The sequence below is a fragment of the Elgaria multicarinata genome, chromosome 5, assembly GCF_023053635.1.
Source record: "Elgaria multicarinata webbii isolate HBS135686 ecotype San Diego chromosome 5, rElgMul1.1.pri, whole genome shotgun sequence".
In the NCBI taxonomy this organism is placed as follows: domain Eukaryota; kingdom Metazoa; phylum Chordata; class Lepidosauria; order Squamata; family Anguidae; genus Elgaria; species Elgaria multicarinata.
This window is the reverse complement of record NC_086175.1, coordinates 63921284-63940383: the sequence shown is the minus strand read 5'-3', so window position 1 is coordinate 63940383 and position 19100 is coordinate 63921284. Positions and strand designations below refer to the sequence as shown.

General features: G+C 39.6%; 1 protein-coding gene across 4 annotated transcripts in view; it reads left to right on the top strand.

The window, feature by feature from the left end:
* DMD (dystrophin) overlaps positions 1-19100 on the top strand; it is a 1279927-nt gene that overhangs the window by 461526 nt on the left and 799301 nt on the right. For all 4 annotated transcript variants that reach the window (XM_063126497.1, XM_063126496.1, XM_063126495.1 and 1 more), the window contains exons 10-11: positions 3848-4039; positions 4619-4800. In XM_063126497.1, coding sequence (XP_062982567.1) covers positions 3848-4039; positions 4619-4800 — 374 coding nt within the window. The remainder of the gene's footprint in view (positions 1-3847; positions 4040-4618; positions 4801-19100) is intronic.

Here is a 19100-nt window from a genome sequence, read left to right as displayed (position 1 = left end):
TGTGTGAGCCGCAAAAGGGGGTGGCATATTTTTGGTGATCTGGAGGATTGAAATTCTAACATATTTTATAGGGGTATTCAGGAGGAGGGTTCTTACATTTTATTAAATATGTGGTGACAGCAGTGATTTCATTTATTTTCCTTTTATTTTGTTTAAATAGTTTTCACATAGAGACATGCCATACAGCCCAGGCCTTCCTTAGAAGACCTGGTTCTGCTTGCCACAAAAATAGTTATACCTTAAAATGATATGCTTAACACTGAAACAACATGTGTATAGAGTATATAGATAGTACTGAATGATCCAACTATTGATCAAATATATTAAAGGTAGTAGATGAAATATTTTCAACAAGGGTTAGCATTTTAATTTTTATTATAGCTTTTTACTTAACATAATAGTTTCTGGAGAGCATTCATACGTAATTATTTGTTCTGTTTGAGAACGGTATAATTTGAATATGGATAATGGTAACAAAATTATGTACTACCTTCATTGTAATTTATCCCGTGGAAGGTTTGTACTGGAATAATACTAATAAGGGAAGAGAATTTTAATTAGGTATGTTTGTTGGAGTAAGTCAGATCACTGAAAGCCGTGGCATTCAACTGGCTCAGGGTGTCTCTTTGCTGTTAGGGATTAGATTTATAGCAGATTAGTGTCTTAGAAAGTGACTTGGAAGTAAATTATTGAATTGCTCAGGAAAGTTGGTAATAATAAATAAGGCCTTCCACATCTGAGCACTTGTAGAAATGAAAATGGTGTAAGGCTAGAACATAGTCATCTGGTGTGTGTATGTGTACATAAATGTGTTTGTCATTAATTTATTTGGCCACTTCATGCCACGTCCTAAAGAATCAACAGAGGTGTACTTTCTTAAATAAGACAGAGTTTAGTGATGTAGGGTTGTATGGTTCTTGCACACATCCAAGTATGCATGCCTCCATTCAGTTAATTCTCTGATGGAGTTGAATAGATCGTAATGATGGCTGCGGTGACCTGAAGCTCAGAATGGGTCTGAGATTAAAAATAAACTAATGCCTAAGTAATAAATTAAAACATGTCTGGGAGATTCACTGAAGTGGAAGTAGTGTGTATCTGATCACATTTGCGGCTGGATCCCCTTTAAACTTGAATATGATTTGAGAAACTCAGTCAGAAACAGGCATCAGTTAGCAGATACTCACACTGTTCTTTATTTTAGTATGAGGATCAATTAAGAACTTCTAGGTAGAGACATTGGAGCACTTCACACCTAACATTTTTAAGTATACATCTAAAATGTTTTGGATGTACACCTAAACATCCGAAGTGTGAATGCAATAAATATGTGTTTGCAAGTATGTGCATCATCCAGGTACACTAGTTGGGAAGCCATGATTGACTGCAGTTTTATGTTATGTGAATGTACACTCCCTGGAAAACCAGGCTTTGGCTCTGTCTAATGTGTTAACTCAGATCTTCTAATTGGAATTAGACATTGGTTGCCTGCATTTTTCAACTTAATTTTTAATTGAGAAGGGCACTGTTGTCTTAAGAATAGCTTGATAAGCTTGCATCTATACCAACCATGGTAATCTTAGTACACAGAAGAAATTATATAGATGAGTAAGGAAAGAAGAGAAATTATACTGAACAATAGATTAAGAAATAGGTCAATCTGCTGCTAAACTTCTAAAACTCATATTTTACTGACATACAGGAGGATTCAACTAAACCCCTTTCTTCATTCCAATACAGTTTTTTTTTTCTTGTGGCATGAAAAATAGAGTGGGAGGTATGTAGTTTAGGAAACATTTCTAATCGTCCTGAACAGATTAATTTAAAAGTAACTGCACTTAAAAAATCTTTTATCTTGTCAAATTATGAACATCTGTGAGAGCACAATTTCTATGTATTTTTGGTTTTGTATTCCATAAACTATGCAGTCAAAGATTGTTCAGCACCTCTAAGGAGATGGCAAAGGGAGGGGTGCGTGTAGTCTTGATGCAGGTTCAGCCTAAGCCATCTCCATGCTGGAGAAGTATAAGACTTTGCCATCGAGCAGAAATGGGGAAGCTCTATCCCAAGGACTACACATCACCTGCAGGAAGTTCCCATCCAGCCTCAATGATCAGAGATAAGGGATTTCCTGTTGTCCCTTGAGTGCTTCAATTAGGATTTTTATAAGAATGTATGAGAATTCCTTTTTAGCTCACAAAACATGAGCAACTTCGAACTTAATCACAATGATAAAAAAGTCCATAAATTGCTGAACATGTGCTTGCATTCGATTTGCAATTTTTTTCAACATTTCTGCAAATTTCCCCCATAGACTAAATCAGCCCTACAGTTGTCTATGAAGGAAATTTAGGAAATTTGAACAAACCAAATGGGAAAATTGCACACATTTCACATTCGAGCATTGCTCAATTTGTGCAGTTTTCCTGTTAACACACAGTGAACAGCAATTGCAAATGGAATCATGAATTGGGCACGGTACAAGCAGGAAGTCAATATTTGGAGAATCTGGTGTTCTCAAACATTGCTCAATCACCTATCCCTAGGTTTTTAAAGTCTAATTGCAGCTGGGGGTGCAGATTTTTGGGCTGCTGGGGAGGGAAGGGCTAACCCTCTTATCCCCAACAGTTCAACCCCACCCACCCCAAAAAAATATGCCTCCCCTGCTGCAATGAGGCTTTTCAAAAGCCTCCATTGGAACCAAAAAGCCTCATTGCAAGGGGAGGGGTGATGTTTGTGTGTGAGTGTGTAATTGTGTACATGAGATGCTCATGAGTGAATGGCATCTGGGCAATCCCATTGGTGCCACATGCCAGCAGTAGCATTACCCTGGACATTGCTGCCATGAGGCACCCCAACATGCATGCCCAGAACCGGTTCAGTCTTCAAGCCAGAAACATTTCCCCATTCCTGCCATAGAGAAAATGAAGAGAAAATATTGCAAGAGTACCTGACGGAGGCTACCTCCATCACTTAAGATCCATCCATGTATCTATCCGTCTGTCTATCTATCTAATCCTCTCTCTCTCTCTCTCTCTGGAAAATACTGGTTGTCTGATCAAGTCAATTTTGCTACACCATTGTCTTGTATGGAAGAGGAAAACAAATCATTATGCTTTCCTATATGAGCCTCAGATTTCTCTATGTCATCTAGGAATGTGTGGAACTGACCTACGAAGTTTTGCTACTTCTACTTCTCAAAAAATCCTTGGACATTTCTCATGAGGAGGAACTGACAAATTGTTCTCAAGCAAAGACTGTGGCTTGAATGAGTCTTGGACTTAAGGGAAGAGCACAGTGGCATTGTCATGACACCATAGCCTTCCCATTGCTTGCAGCTCATATAACTCACTTGTTCTAGAATAATGACAGGCACAGTTTTCTGTAGATTACAGCTTAAATAAGAATTTGGTATCTATATCTATAACCTTCATTTAAAATATTTTATATTGCATTTGTGCAGCTTTGTTTGCATGCAGATATAATGCAATTGCTTGGATGAGATAGACTAGAGCAAGAAATTAAGGAACTGAGCTTTACATAATTCATCAAAATAGTTTTTGTATAGCTTTTTAATTTATTGCATTTATAAGGAGTTGTGCATTTAAAATGACTGATAGTTCATTTCATATTTATCAGTGTTTCCTTTACAGTACTTCTGTTTAGTGGCTTTTCAAAGAATGGTTTATATGCTACACCAGATCTCCTCGTTCATAAGGATTTTTATGCCAAAAAGAAAGTATTAAATAGAATTAACATGACTGAATTCTGTTAACTAATCCAGAAGAACCATTTAAGCACAAAATAATTGGATGGTGTCCAAAATTCCTATTTTTATTTATTATAGCAGTATTTGGAAGGCCAAGAACAGCAGTTATTTGCTACTTCACCTATGGATACAGAAGTAGATCTGGAAAGCTACCAAACTGCATTAGAAGAAGTACTGTCATGGCTTCTGTCTACTGAAGATTCATTGCAAGCACAAGGAGATATATCCAGTGATGTTGAAGAAGTTAAGGAACAGTTTCACACCCATGAGGTATGTGTGAACAGCACTGATTGCAAAAGCCAACACAAACACTTCATCTGCTAATTGCTGTTCTTCTATCTGTGTGATGTGTATTAAGGCCAAAAGCTTGAAAATCAACTGGTATTTTGGTATCTGTTGGGTTGTAGTCCCTAGGTAGTATCCAGTGGGGAGCTTACCCCCATTGATTCCATTGTGCAAGGGGGAAACTACCATTTATGCAACCAAGATTTAATGCTTCCTAGCAGAAGCCCTGAAATGAGCAGAAACACTTGTTTCAGGATTAGGTCCTGCCCCATTCCAGAAACAAGCATATTTGCTCATTTCCGGTTGCCCCTGAAAGTGCTACATCTCCATTCAAGAAGCAGTGAGTGCCACTTGCAGAAGGGAATCAGTGGGGCAAAACAGAATTGGCAGGGGCAAAAGCAACCCATTGGATCCTGCTGTGTGTTCCCAAACGTTCAATTAAAGGCCTAACATTCCTTTTTAAATATTTTATTAAATAAAAGTTTAAAGGTTTCAGTAAAATATGTAACTTTTAAATACATCCATTCTCTTTTGGTAATCTTTCTTAAAAATCATTTTTTGAAGGGTTTTATGATGGAATTAACAGCTCACCAGGGACGTGTTGGTGATGTTTTGCAAGTAGGCAGCCAACTTCTGTCACTTGGGAAACTTTCAGAAGATGAAGAAAATGAAATACAGGAACAAATGAATCTTCTGAATTCACGATGGGAAAATCTCAGGGTCACAAGTATGGAAAAACAGAACAAGTAAGTAAATATATACATTTGGCTGGCAGTGTTGTAGCTGGTCCAAATGTTGTTGCAATGCGCTATTTATATTTTATGTTGTATTTCTCCTCTTTTTATTGCAATTTCATGAACATCAGAACTGATTGTAATGTATTTATTACATTTATATCCCCACCTTTTCCTTCAAGGAGCCCTAGGTGGCATACATGATTTTCTTTTTCTTCATTTTATCCACACAGTAACTCTGTGAAGTAGGTTAGGCTGAGAATCAGTGACTGGCCCAAAGTCACCCAGTGAGCTTCATGGCTGAATGGGGTCTAGAACCTGAGTCTCCACATATCTGAAAGCTGGCATTTTAAAACAAAGTCTTGTTTGGTGAAGCATTATTTCATATTTTAGGCAAAATCTATTCCTTAGAACAAGGGTGCAGAACCACTCCAAATTTTCCTGGATGGCCCCACCTCCTTTCCCCCAACCAGCAATCATTGGGTGGTTTCCTGGTTTGTTTGTTTTTCAGTCTTTTCTCCATCCTAATAGGTTGAAATATCTCTCTTAAGGCTTTGTTACACCTAAGGCTCCATGAACCTCTGGAACTGCCCCCCCCAAACTTACCTGAAATGGAATTCAGCCCTCAAACTGAAAGAGCTACCCCACCCCTGCCCTCTCCCCTCATACGATATTTCAATAGGAATAGAAGGTGGACTTTTCAAGTTGTCACTGATTCACTCAACACAATAAAACAGTATTATTATTATTATTATTATTATTATTATTATTATTATTATTATTATTGCAAGTGGGTGTTTTTGTTCATTAATATGACAGTGCCATTATGTATCCTGGAATCCTGTGATTTTCACACACGTGTCCAAGCTAAAACCATAGAGTTGTGAGGTATTTCAACAGAAATATGTATGCTAGTGCCTCAGAGGGCTGAGCATGAGAAGGGAGAGTCTGGCTCATATTGTTATTAATGAAAGAAAGAAACTAAGGAATTTCATTTGTTTATGCTACACTGATTATCACATTTTCACATGTAGTAGAGAAAAACAATAATTTTCAAAAGAAGAAAAGCTATAGTAGAATAAATAAGATAATATTAAGTGTCACACTATAAAGGACATTGGGGAACATAGAGAGTTACCATATGCTGAGTCACACCATTGGTCCATCTAGTTCAGTATTGTCTAAAGCAACCCTCCTCAACGTGGTACCCTCCACATTTTGTGGACTTCAGTTCCCTCCTAGCCAGCATGGCCAATGGTAAAAAAAAATGCTGGTAGTTGTAGTCAAAATATCTGAATGGCACAAGGCTGGGGAAAGTTGATCTACCCTGACTGCCATTGGTTCTCCAAGATTTTGAAACAAAGTCTTTCCCAGTCCTACCTGAAGATGCCAGAGCTTAAACCTGGGACTCTTTGCATGGAACACATGTGCCCTTACCACTGAGCTCTCCCTAAAATGGAAAGCAAGAGTGTTTGTTTAGAAAAATGAAATACGGGTCTCTTAAAATATTCAGTTTTTTTTCTTTGCTTATGTATGATCTGTGTGTCATTGGGGAGGAGTGAGACCTTTTGCTTGGTTTCGTTTCGATACAAATTTACCAAAATTCACAAATGTCTTCCAAAACGGGATGGGAAAAACTTGAGATATGGTTGTTGTTGTTTTTAAAGTGGATGTGAAAAAAAGCAAACTGACAGATCTGTCATCATATAGGGCATGCTTAAGTCTTAAGATATTTTTTATACATTTGTATAGGTAGGAACCATTATGGTGGCTGAAGAGTATGAAAGAAACAAGGGGTGGAAGAAACAGGTTAAGTTTTAAAAAGCCTTATAGACCTTGAATTTGATGTTCTGAGGCTTAAATATAAGGAATTTTGAGACAGGGTATGGGTTTACTACTTCCTTTCAGAATTGACTGGAGTCAGGGAATTCTTGAAAAAAAAATCAGTTATGTCTGAAATGGGCTTCTTCCTTTTCCCCTCTCCTTTTTAAATTCTTAAGGGTTTTCAAATTCTTACCTATTCTCGCACATTCTTACAGTATGCAAATATGGGGTGTTGTGTCCATAATTTGATGACATTGATAGTGAAAAGGATATGAACAACTGTTAACTTCTGGCTCCAAGATATATAATTAAATCTGTTTCTAGTTCAATTCAATTGAAATTTGTCCACTTCAGTACAGCACATTACAAGGATATCTGACAGAAAACAACCTAGAATGATAAACTGCCATTAAATGCTTTAACTATTTGGAGATTTATGGCATAATTATCCTTCATGGTAGAGCTAGATTAATAGGGCTTCCATGAGAGCTGTGAGAACTAGTCATATATTTGTTGGTTTCTTTCTAAAAGAAAGAAACCAATTATATCATTTGAAGTGGGTGTACAATTTCCTTCTTTTCGTCCAAAACTACAATTTGGTGATCACCTTACCTTTTGTTAAGGAAACATTACATTTGTTTTTGAAAAATGAAAGCCGTGCTTATTCTATTGTTTCCATTGTGTTTAAGTCATTTCAGGATTGCACAGATTGATGAAAAATACTGCCAGCTTAAATGGAACAGTTATCGTTGCATACTAAGGATATATGCATGTGTTGTGTGAATATATTTGAAATATTGTTACCTTAAAAAAAAATCAGTGTCCATGAGGAAATTAACATTAAGGATTTTATAACAAAAGAAGTGTGTTTAGAAGGCATATCATCCTTTCACAGAATCATAGAATCATAGAATAGCAGAGCCGGAAGGGGCTTACAAGGTCATCGAGTCCAACCCCCTGCTCAATGCAGGAATCCACCCTAAAGCATCCCCGACAGATGCTTGTCCAGCTGCCTCTTGAATGCCTCTAGTGTGGGAGAGCCCACAACCTTCCTAGGTAACTGATTCCATTTTTGTACTGCTCTAACAGTCAGGAAGTTTTTCCTGATGTCCAGCTGGAATCTGGCTTCCTTTAACTTGAGCCCGTTATTCCATGTCCTGCACTCTGGGAGGATCGAGAAGAGATCCTGGCCCTCCTCTGTGTGACAACCTTTTAAGTATTTGAAGAGTGCTGTCATGTCTCCCCTCAATCTTCTCTTCTCCAGGCTAAACATGTCCAGTTCTTTCAGTCTCTCTTCATAGGGCTTTGTTTCCAGACCCCTGATCATCCTGGTTGCCCTTCTCTGAACACGCTCCAGCTTGTCTGCATCCTTCTTGAATTGTGGAGCCCAGAACTGGACACAATACTCTAGATGAGGCCTAACCAGGGCCGAATTTACCTCAAGTGATTTGGAAGCTATACTTCTATTAATGCAGCCCAAAATAGCATTTGCCTTTCTTGCAGCCATATCACACTGTTGGCTCATATTCAGCTTGTGATCTACAACAATTCCAAGATCCTTCTCGTTTGTAGTATTGCTGAGCCAAATATCCCCCATCTTGTAACTGTGCATTTGGTTTCTATTTCCTAAATGTAGAACTTGGCATTTATCCCTATTAAATTTCATTCTGTTATTTTCAGCCCAGCACTCCAGCCTATCAAGATCACTTTGAAGTTTGTTTCTGTCTTCCAGGGTATTAGCTATCCCACCCAATTTTGTGTCATCTGCAAATTTGATCAGCGTTCCCTGCAACTCCTCATCCAAATCATTAATAAAGATGTTGAAGAGCACTGGGCCCAGGACTGAGCCCTGCGGTACCCCACTCGTTGCCTCTCCCCAGTTTGAGAAGGTTCCATTGATATGTACTCTTTGAGTCCAATTCTGTAGCCAACTGTGAATCCACCTAATAGTTGTTCCATCTAGACCACTTTTAACTAGTTTGTTAATCAGAATATCATGGGGCACTTTGTCAAAAGCTTAGCTGAAGTCAAGATATATGACGTCCACAGTATTCCCACGGTCCACAAGGGAGGTTACCTGATCAAAAAATGCGATCAAATTAGTCTGACAGGATTTGTTCCTGACAAACCCATGTTGGCTTCTAGGAATCACTGCATTGATTTCAAGGTGTTTACAGATTGACTTCTTTATAATCTGTTCCAGAATTTTCCCAGGGATGGACGTCAGACTAACTGGTCTGTAGTTCCCAGGTTCCTCCTTTTTGCCCTTTTTGAAGATAGGACAACGTTAGCCCTCCTCCAGTTGTCCGGCACCTCACCCGTCTTCCATGATTTTGCAAAGATAATAGACAAAGGTTCTGAGAGTTCTTCCGCTAGCTTCTTCATTATTCTAGGATGCAGTTCATCGGGCCCTGGAGATTTGAAGTCATTCAAGGAAATTTGGTGTTCTTTGACCATTTGTTTATCAATCTCAAACTGCAATCCTGCCCACTCAACTTTTGCTTCACTTTTTCCAGGGAGGTCATAGACCCGCTTTTGGGAGAAGACTGAGGCAAAGTAGGAATTGAGCACTTCAGCCTTTTCGTTGTCATCTGTTATCAATTTGCCATCCTCATTAAGCAGTTGAACCACCATTTCTTTCCTCTGTCTTTTACTTTCCTTGAAAGTTAGCCATCTTTGGATAGATTTGGATGTGCCAAGTTTATATTTCATCAGGAGAATCCATATAGTTTCCTAACTCTTCATTTTCCAAATTCACACGGTCACAGAAATTCACTGAATTAAATATGTTTCCACATCCCTAGTCAGAATTGAGTTCTTTAAATGGATTGTTTATTTTGTAAACAAGAAGATTTCTGCTGGATCAGACTATATTTTGGGCAGTATTCTGTTTCCAACTAGATGGCTCTAGAAAGCCCTCAAACTGGGCATGAAAGTAAGAACCCTCTCCTGGGGTTGCCTTCTCTCATCAGCTAATGGCTAGTAGCATACTGCTTCTGATACAGGTTCCAGTTAGCTGACATGGCCTATAGCTATTCAAGGATCTGTACTCCACAGATCTGTCAAACTCTTTTTAAAGCCATAGAAAAAAGTAGTCATCACCAAATCATCTGGCAGTGAAATCCATAAATCAAATATACATTGTTTGAAGAAGTACTTTGCATTGCTTTTTCTGAATTTATTGCAGATCAATTTTATTACATGATTCTGAGTTCTAGTATTACAGGAGAGGGAGAGAGAACATTTCTATAAAATGTATTTCCCTCTATCTCATCTCCTCTTTCTAAACTAAAATGCCCCAAGTGCTTTAGACTGCAATCCTATGTTTACTTAACTGGGAATAAGTCTCATTAGACTCAGTGGGACTTGCTTCAGAGTTGACATCCATGTTAATCTTTTTTGTTAGGTTTTCTCAGATAACAGATTGCTTTATGGTGATTAATATTTATATTATTTTTAGTATTGTAAAACACTTCTTGTGTCCAAAGACAGAAAAGTGAGGTAAAATAATAAATCCAAAAGTATTTTGGTCTGTGTACCTTTTCTAGTTCTCTGGTATCCTTTAAAAAAAGAGGGAATCAGAATTACACACTAAATTCTCAGTGGGCCACATCGAAGATTTATATTAAAGCATTCTAATATTGACCATCTTATGTTCAATTCCTTTCAGACTAAGAACCACCCTCTTTCACATGAATCTGGCACTCTCTTGCACATACCATTGCTTTCTGACATAAAGGCCCTGTTCAGACAACATGCTAGGACACTGTGGTTAAGTATTTTAAACTAAACGTTACAGCTTAGTGTGTCATGTGAACCATGGCTTAACATATTAGGTGAACCATTCCTAACCATGGTGGCTACATAACCATGGTTTAAACCCACTCACTAATCACATGTTGCAAAAGGGTTAGTGGCCTAACCGTGGTTTAGCATGTTGTCTGAACAGGCCCAGTGTCAGTGGCAACATACAGTACCCCATATACAGTACTTCCTGCCCTGATAGGTTAGACTTTCTTTCTTCTCTTCTATATTCCGCTAATATTTGAACACATTTCTTTTCATGTAGGCTTTTGATTTTGTTGTTTTTTAGATTGTGATGTGTGTGTTTTAGTTCTGGCTTTCTTGGTTTGTTTTTCCTTCGTTGCATTTATTGAAATATTGTGCACTCCACCACTACTCCCCAAAGTCTTTTTTTGGTAGTGAAGTTCAACATATACGGAAGGTTAGGGTTTTTTTCTTCTTCAATGTGCATCAGTTGCTTTGAATGACAAGTTCTCAACAGTATGAATGCTGCTGAGATAATCAGTTTTGCCCTTGAAATAAATAAATGCTGCAGGACAATGTAATAGTATATTATTTTCTTCTCCTTGAGTAAACTATAATTATTTTGATTAAAAAAAGAATCCTACAAAAATAAGATTACTTTGCGTGACCAGAAGAATCTATAAAGGTAAGCACTACGAAGTTTGTCGTATTATTTTAATGAAAGCAAAACAGAAAACAAACCAAAAAACAAACACACAAATAAATGGGAAAGCAGTATTACCTGGTCTTCTAAAGAACAAAAATGTATCAGGAATTGTCAGCCTTGAACTGGAGACATTGGTTCCCTGTGCTACCATGGCAGCTGGTCATAGGAGGGAATTGTATATAGTTCCAGCTGTGACATTCATACCAAAGCCTATAATTCTCTTCAATTGGAATGTAATGTGACACCAGAGGGTGAATCTGGTGCCACTGGGTGATCTAATACTTCCAGATTTGCTGCCTTTCCTCAGTCTGGACAATTTGTAACTGAAAGTTTATTAACCACCATTATTAGAAGGAAAGGTTATCCGTTAATTTTCTATTTTTATTCCTCAACACAGTAATACTCCAAAACCAAAATAATCCAAAAATAAATATGTGTGGGTGCAATTCTGATTCTCTGATGTTGATGGCTGGAGATCATGCACTGTTGGTTCTCAGTCAAGGAGCACCTCCGCTGTGCCTAGGCAGGCAGAAAGCTACCACTGGAGAAAAGCCCTGAAACAGGACATTTGGGGTGGGGTGGAGAGGAGCTAGCTTTGGATCAGCTGTTTCAAAAGCAATTCCATTTCTGCAGAAGGTCTGATCTGAGTCCATAAGCTACACCAGCCCTGGAGCTGTCATAGCTCATCCCCCATCTCTCCTCGAGTGCAGCGGGTCGCTCTTTCAGCTAGAGTGCAGACTCTAGCGGGTCGCTCTTTCAGCGTGTTGGCTAATGGCAGCTCGTCTTCCTCCTTTCCCCTTTCAGTAGGGGTTCCGCAAGGCTCAGTGCTTGGCCCGTTGTTGTTTTCCTTATACATGTTGCCCTTGGGCAAACTTATTCAATCTCATGGCCTCCAATATCATCTGTACGCCGATGATACACAACTATATCTGTCATCTCCGGAACTTTCTCCTGATGTTCACGATCGTATGTCGGCATGTCTTTCAGATATCTCAGCTTGGCTGCTTCATCGTCGTTTGAAACTTAATATGGCAAAGACTGAATTGCTTGTTTTTCCTCCTAAACCTTCTCCTCATCTCTCATTCTCTCTTACTGTCAATGATGTTACGCTTACTCCGGTCAAGGAAGCTCGTAGCCTTGGCTTTATATTTGACTCCTCGCTCTCCTTTATTCCTCATATTGAGGCAGTAGCTAAATCTTGTCGTTTTTTTCCTGTATAATATTGCCAGGATTCAATCATTTTTGTCTGTCTCTTCTGCCAAGACGCTTGTTCATGCGCTGGTTATTTCACGGTTGGACTACTGCAACCTTCTTCTCTCTGGCCTTCCTTCTTCTCACATCAGTCCGTTGGTTTCTGTTCACCACTCTGCCGCAAAGATCATCTTCTTGGCTCGCCGCTCTGACCATGTTACTCCGCTTCTGAAATCTCTTCATTGGCTTCCAATTCACTTCAGAATCCAATATAAACTTCTCCTGTTAACCTTCAAAGCTTTTCACGGTCTAGCTCCTTCCTATCTCTCCTCTCTCATCTCACACTATTGCCCCGCTCGTGCTCTTCGCTCCTCTGATGCCATGTTTCTCGCCTGCCCAAGGGACTCTACTTCCCTTGCTCGGCTTCGTCCATTTTCTTCTGCTGCCCCTTACGCCTGGAACGCTCTTCCAGAACATTTGAGAACTACAAGTTCAATCACAGCTTTTAAAGCTCAACTAAAAACTTTTCTTTTTCCTAAAGCTTTTAAAACTTGATGTTGTGCGGACTTTATACTGTTAGTTTTACCCTACCCTGTGCCTGCTTACCCTACCCTGTGCCTGTTGGCATTCTCTTCCCCTCCTTATTGTTTTACTATGATTTTATTAGATTGTAAGCCTATGCGGCAGGGCCTTGCTATTTACTGTTTTACTCTGTACAGCACCATGTACATTGATGGTGCTATATAAATAAATAATTATAATAATAACAGTGTGAGGGTGGAAATTGTGAATGCATATATCCATCAGATTGAAGGACATGTCCCGGATGGTGCAAGCAGGAGATGTTCTGGCAGATCTATTGCTCTGCTTCTCTTTGGTCACACTTAGAATTGTTCTGTGTGTCCTTAACTTTCAGTGTTATTGATTTAAAATTGACCTCCACTAGTTAACTTGCTCATGAATAGATACCAATATGTTGACCGTATGTGACTCATAGCATCAGTGGCAACAGAAGAAAGACATAAACGCCTTAAAATTGAATTTTGTAAAATATCTTGGCATGACAAATTAAACAAAAAGGTTAGTTTTGGAGAAATGTATTTTGCATTGGGGAATTAAGAAAAATCAATGTCCTGAAATTATATTTCAATATTGAAACCTGTGTAAAACCAGTAGCCAGATAAATACGTGAAAGGGTAGAGAAAGACATCAGAGAAAAGAACAACTGAAATAAATTTAGTTTCAGAAATAAAATCACTTCCAACCATAATTTTCATTGTCAATAAAGAGCTGCCCTAAACTATCTGGCAGATTGTTCATTTGTTCTGAATCCACATCACAGAATACATTTACATTTCTGAAAGGGAGAGATGGAGTGATACTTATGTGTGAGCGTGAGTAAGAGATGTACTTTGACTAGGAGCCAATTATCTTGACTACCAAGTGCATAGTAGTTGTTTGGAATTCCTGTGCAAATTGTTGGATTTCTGCCTTTGGTCACCTAGTTGTGTATAAGCACTAAGCACAGGAACCAATCATTTCCATGTATTGTAAAATGTCACCAAGGACAGCACCATAAAACAACTGAGTAAGGACACTTTTTATTTTCCCTCTGTTGCAAAAGGAAGTCAGGAGACGAATGCTAGATATAAAGGTGTTACAATTTACATGTGGTGAGGGTGCTAACATTGCCCAAATTATCACAATATTATTTTAATTCCTTCTGAATTTCAACCTACTTAGAGGAAAGTAGGGGCCATTATGGCCACTTCCTACATTTTCAGGCAGCCCTACCTTGACTCACATCTGGAAGTAGAGTTAGCCATCCAGTTCAGTTTCCTCACAGGAATATTCCTGAGGATTGTTTGGGGTGGGGGTAGGAGTTTACTAAATGCAGGCTCCCTCACACTAAACTCTTTGTCACTTGTGAGTAATCAGGTCCCATGGTCTTTCACACCAAGCTCCAAGCCACTACTGCACAGTGGGTTATGCAAAAGTCCTCCTCCCACATCCCTTAGAGATCCCAGAAGGCACTTTTCAAACATTTTCCTCTTTCTTCCCTAGCCCACATTGCCCTGCCAAATATCTCCCTTACCCTTAGCTTAACCAGCTTGATGTAGTAATTAGAAGAATTCTGTCCACCACCTTGTTCTTTCATCCTACAAACTGCGTTTTACCCAATTTGATGAGAATAAAGCATTGCAGAGAAGAAGGGAAAATGTACACAACTCTATAATTGATCAGGAATCTGTGCCAAAACCAAAAAATTGCCCAGACAGTGGTAAGAATCAGCCTAAAGTACCCAAGTAGGGAGTTAGCAGCCATGCTCTCTGACAATTGCAACTGGCCACATGTGAACAATTAGTATTAAGAAATTAGGCATGGCGTTCCTTATTGCATTGTTGTCATCAATGCAATCCTTATTGCATTGTTGTAAAAGTCCACATATGTACAACATTCATATACCAGCACAGTGTACATGGTGTGGATCCAGTCTCAGAAGACTCGTTTAAGGCATTTTTGTGAAGCTTTTACCTTTCAATGTAAAAAATAAATAAATCTCAAATTCTAGTAAACCAAAGCAAAATACTTTGTTTGTGACATTCTGTTCTTTCCATCCCTGGCAAGAATGGAGAGAAGTTACACACAATACTCTAGAATTGGTAACACTGAACTTCCACATATATATTGCTTTTTGGTTCTCTATCAGCTAAAGTAATTTTTATTTCACATTTTTAAAAATTTATTTATTAGATTTATATCACTCCTTTTTTCCTCAAGGTGGCATACATAATCCTCCTCCTCTCCTTTTATCCTCACAGCAACACCCCTTTAACGTAGGTTAGAATGAGAGTCTGTGAACATGTCTACACCAGCCCTATATCCCGGGGTAGCATCCCTGTGCATCCAAATGATGCAGAGGGGATCCTGGGGGCAACCCAGGATGACCAAGGACTTTCCCTGGGATACAGCGAACTGCGGAAAACCCGTTTTTCCCACGGTCCCATGTGGCCACTGCTCCCAGGTCCTCCTATCATCCCTGTGTGTAGTAGGGACTGTAAAATGGGTACTGAGCTGCACGGGGCAGTCCATGCCCATCAGGGGTGGGGAGTGGCTTCAGGGAGAGTGTTAAAATTTATTTTTTACCTTTTTTGTGGAGGAGTGCAACTATGCTCATTCTCCCTCTTCGGGGGAGGGGGAATGGTGAATGCAACATCCTTCTGGGACGTCACATGGCCACCAAGACTCTGGGGGAGGATCCCGGAAGCCGGTAAGTCTGCGATCCTCCCCCCTCCCTCTACACCCTATAGTGTAGACATGCCCTGTGACTGGCCCAAAGTCAAACTTCATGGCCAAGTGGGGGCTAGAACCCGGATCTCCAGACTCCCAGTCCAATACTCTAAGCACTACACCACACTGGCTCATATAGGGGTCCCATTCCTTTCTCATCATCTTTTTGCTGCTCCCTCTAATGTGGCAGATTATCTCATAAACTGTGTGTGTATGTGCGTTGAAGTTGTGTGTGGCATTTAGTGACTGGTAGTCATCACATCTGTGGATGCAGTCTAACCCAGGTTCAAATCTGTGTTCGACTCCAAATATTCAGGAGTGTTTGCCAGCAGCCTGATTCTTTGCAGAATTAGGCATGCCTAAGGCCATTAAAATCAATTGATTTAAGAAATTGTATTTCTCCATACTATCCGGTTGTTAGTTAGCTAGTGGCTGCCAGGAGGAATGTTTATTTAACCTATTTTAAATATCTAATAGCCTTCCTTTAAAACATGCTTAAAATGTTATACTCTTGAGTCTTTGTGCATTTCCCTAATTATGAAAAAAGCATTGATGCAGAAATTATCACAGCTGCTGATTTGCTAAGAAATTATTCTTCAATGAGGTGACAGTGGCAGATGAGCATAGGATGCTGTGCTGAGCTTTCAAGCAGGAGTGCACTGCAACACCCATTTTTCTTCACCAGCATAGAAAGCTGTTCACAGAGCAGCAACAGCAATCGGTATTGCTCAGCTGGGGCTGAATAAATGTCCTTATGCAACACAGCAAGACACCACCAGGCTGAGATCCTGAAAACCAGAAGCCTTTTCACAAACTATGTACACTAGCTATGTGAAAATGAAGGTTGTTATTTTTTCATTGGCGCTGAGCTTTATGAGCTTGCAGCAGTCACCTCAACAAAGAGGTGAGCATTAGGAACTTCTCTGTTCTTTCCCTGCTCACATTAAAATCTGAGTAGGAGAAGAATTTACAGCCTATTTCCAAATGCAGGAGGTTCTCCAGATTCAACCTGTACATTTTTGTTGTTGTTGGGATAGGGAAGAAGTGGGAGATGGAACTGAACCAATATATTCCATATTCTAATCATAAATGCCACCCCACACGTCTGGCTTGCCTAGCCAAGGAGTTGCCCATTGTGTTGGGGGGGGGAATAGGACACTCAGCTTGCCCCCATTGGTGGAGGCAAGGTGGTGCCACCAGCTGTGGGAGGGTTCTACAAGTTTATATTAGTCCTTGGGGCCCTGCCCACAGCCTCTTCAGATCACGGCTGCCTCTATGGATGCAATGTGGGCTTCTGCTCGTCATCCTTTTAGGGGCTGAGTAGGAATTTTTGGCTCTTAGTTTTAGTGGCCAGGCTAGGAGTCTTTTTGCCTAATCCACACTGTAAGTAGGACAGGAGCGTTTTAGGCTAATCTGGAGGTTTGTTGATTTGTTATGTCAATTGTTTACAATTTTCAGTTAGGCTGGTGGGGGCGGGCACAATGAGGGAATTCAGGAATGGTGTGCATTCTAAGACAACATGACAGTGACAGGTGAGCCCTGAGGGCCTCCTGCTGAGGGTTTTACGGCCCCAGTGGGAGGATAAGGGTTACCTGTGAGGCCAACTCACCTCACCCACCTGGTGTTTTACAGCCCAGGAGGGGGTGACACAGGAAGGCCGCCCCTCCCCAAAGGGGTAGTCATGTCAGTGGCGATCTGGCAGACGCCACTTGACAGGAATGGACTGTTTTCGCCTGATAACGGTTCAGCTAGTTCCTGCCTGAGTTCAGCCCCGCACCCAGTTAGTCCTTTGCAGATTTAATTGAATAAATGTGGCCCAATTTAATACCATATTTATGTGTCTCGTCTCTTTATTTCCCCTCATCCACTCACAATCCCATCCCATGAGTAGTGATGTAAAATCAAACTGGGAAATTTAGCTATGGTTAAGGATATGCAAGTCAGCAAAACTTGAGCTCGTTGAGGTTCTCTGGTTTCTACCTTGAACTCCTTTTGACCTGTGTCAGTATCAGATTGAGAGCTTTGAGGTTTTGTCCACATGAAAAATTCTGCATATTTTGTGGATTCCCCCCCACACACACGACAAATGTATACCTCAGTTGTGCTTATATGCTATAACAATGGTCTGTTGACTGTAAATTATTATTATTATTATTATTATTATTATTATTATTATTTATATAGCACCATCAATGTACATGGTGCTGTACAGATAAAGATTGATTGATTGATCTACCTCAGTTGTGCACCTTTTTGAAATGAATGCATTTCCCTCCATTGACTAAAGTATGTTTGTACCCATTGCTGAGATGTATGCGTTTTTAATACATTTTTTCTTGCATGCAACATGTTGCAAGTTTGGACACATGCAGACTTCAGACTGCAAACCGTGTTTGGGTCTGCGATGTGCAAACTGGTCAAATTCTGAAACAAATTTCTCTTGTACAGAGGTAAACAGATTTAGCCCTTTAGTAGTGGTAAAGATCTCAACAGCAATACCACAGCTGTCTCACACAGGATTCAGCTGTAGCCATTGCAGGCAATTCAAGCTATAACTGGATTTTACCCTTCTCAGAACTCAAAAGACTTGCTTCTTTGTTATATCCAGGGAAATCAGTTAACACAGTGAAATTATACCATTTCCAAATGAATTTGACATTTAGGACAATTTGGTTCATTTCCTTTCACATTTTCTAACTAAGCCCAAAAGAGGCTCTCTGGTCATGGCCATAATCTGCAAATCCTCCAGGGCAAGCACAGTGTTGCTTCGGTGTTATGTACGGAGACTAGCATTCTGCTGGTGCCAAATGTTTAGAGGAAGTAAAATATACCAGAGCCTGTTGTTCAGAGATCAAGACTTGGAAATGCCTTTTGTGTGTCTCATTTGAACTAAGTCATTTTCATTTTTAAAAGTGATTTTTCTCATTGCCATCTGCAGCAACAGGCCTGTTCCCTTCCAATAGTAACGTCAGCAAATGCATTTCTATTGGCTTTAGTGCATCCTAAACTGGTTCTTCAATAAAGAATATAACACTTTGGACATTTGCACAAATAAAATCATACTAAAACTTTGTGTGCATACTTTAAAGTAATATTTCTTTGATTGTAAGACACCATCGATTGTAAGATGCACACTAATTTCAGTACCACCAACAGGAAAAAAAAACCTAAGACACACCCGCGATTCTAAGACGCACCCCATTTTTAGAGATGTTTATATGGAAAAAAAGTGAGTCTTAGAATCGAAGAAATAGGGTACTTTCTCTATCCCTTGTGATAGAAATGGGTCTTAAAGATAAATGGTTTTTGGGTTTCTACTGGTGATGATTAAAAATGTATTAGGGTTTATGGAAAGTGCAGTTGATATTGTTGAGAAATCATTGCATTCTCATGTTTTCTGTCCACTCATGTTTTTCTAGACTTGATTTGTGGTGGTTTTATTTATTTTTTAGTCAATTTTGGTGCTATTCTTTCAGTCCAGTTTGGATTGGAAAAGCTATAGGGGCTTTTCAGGGCTTCTCTGTCTTCAATA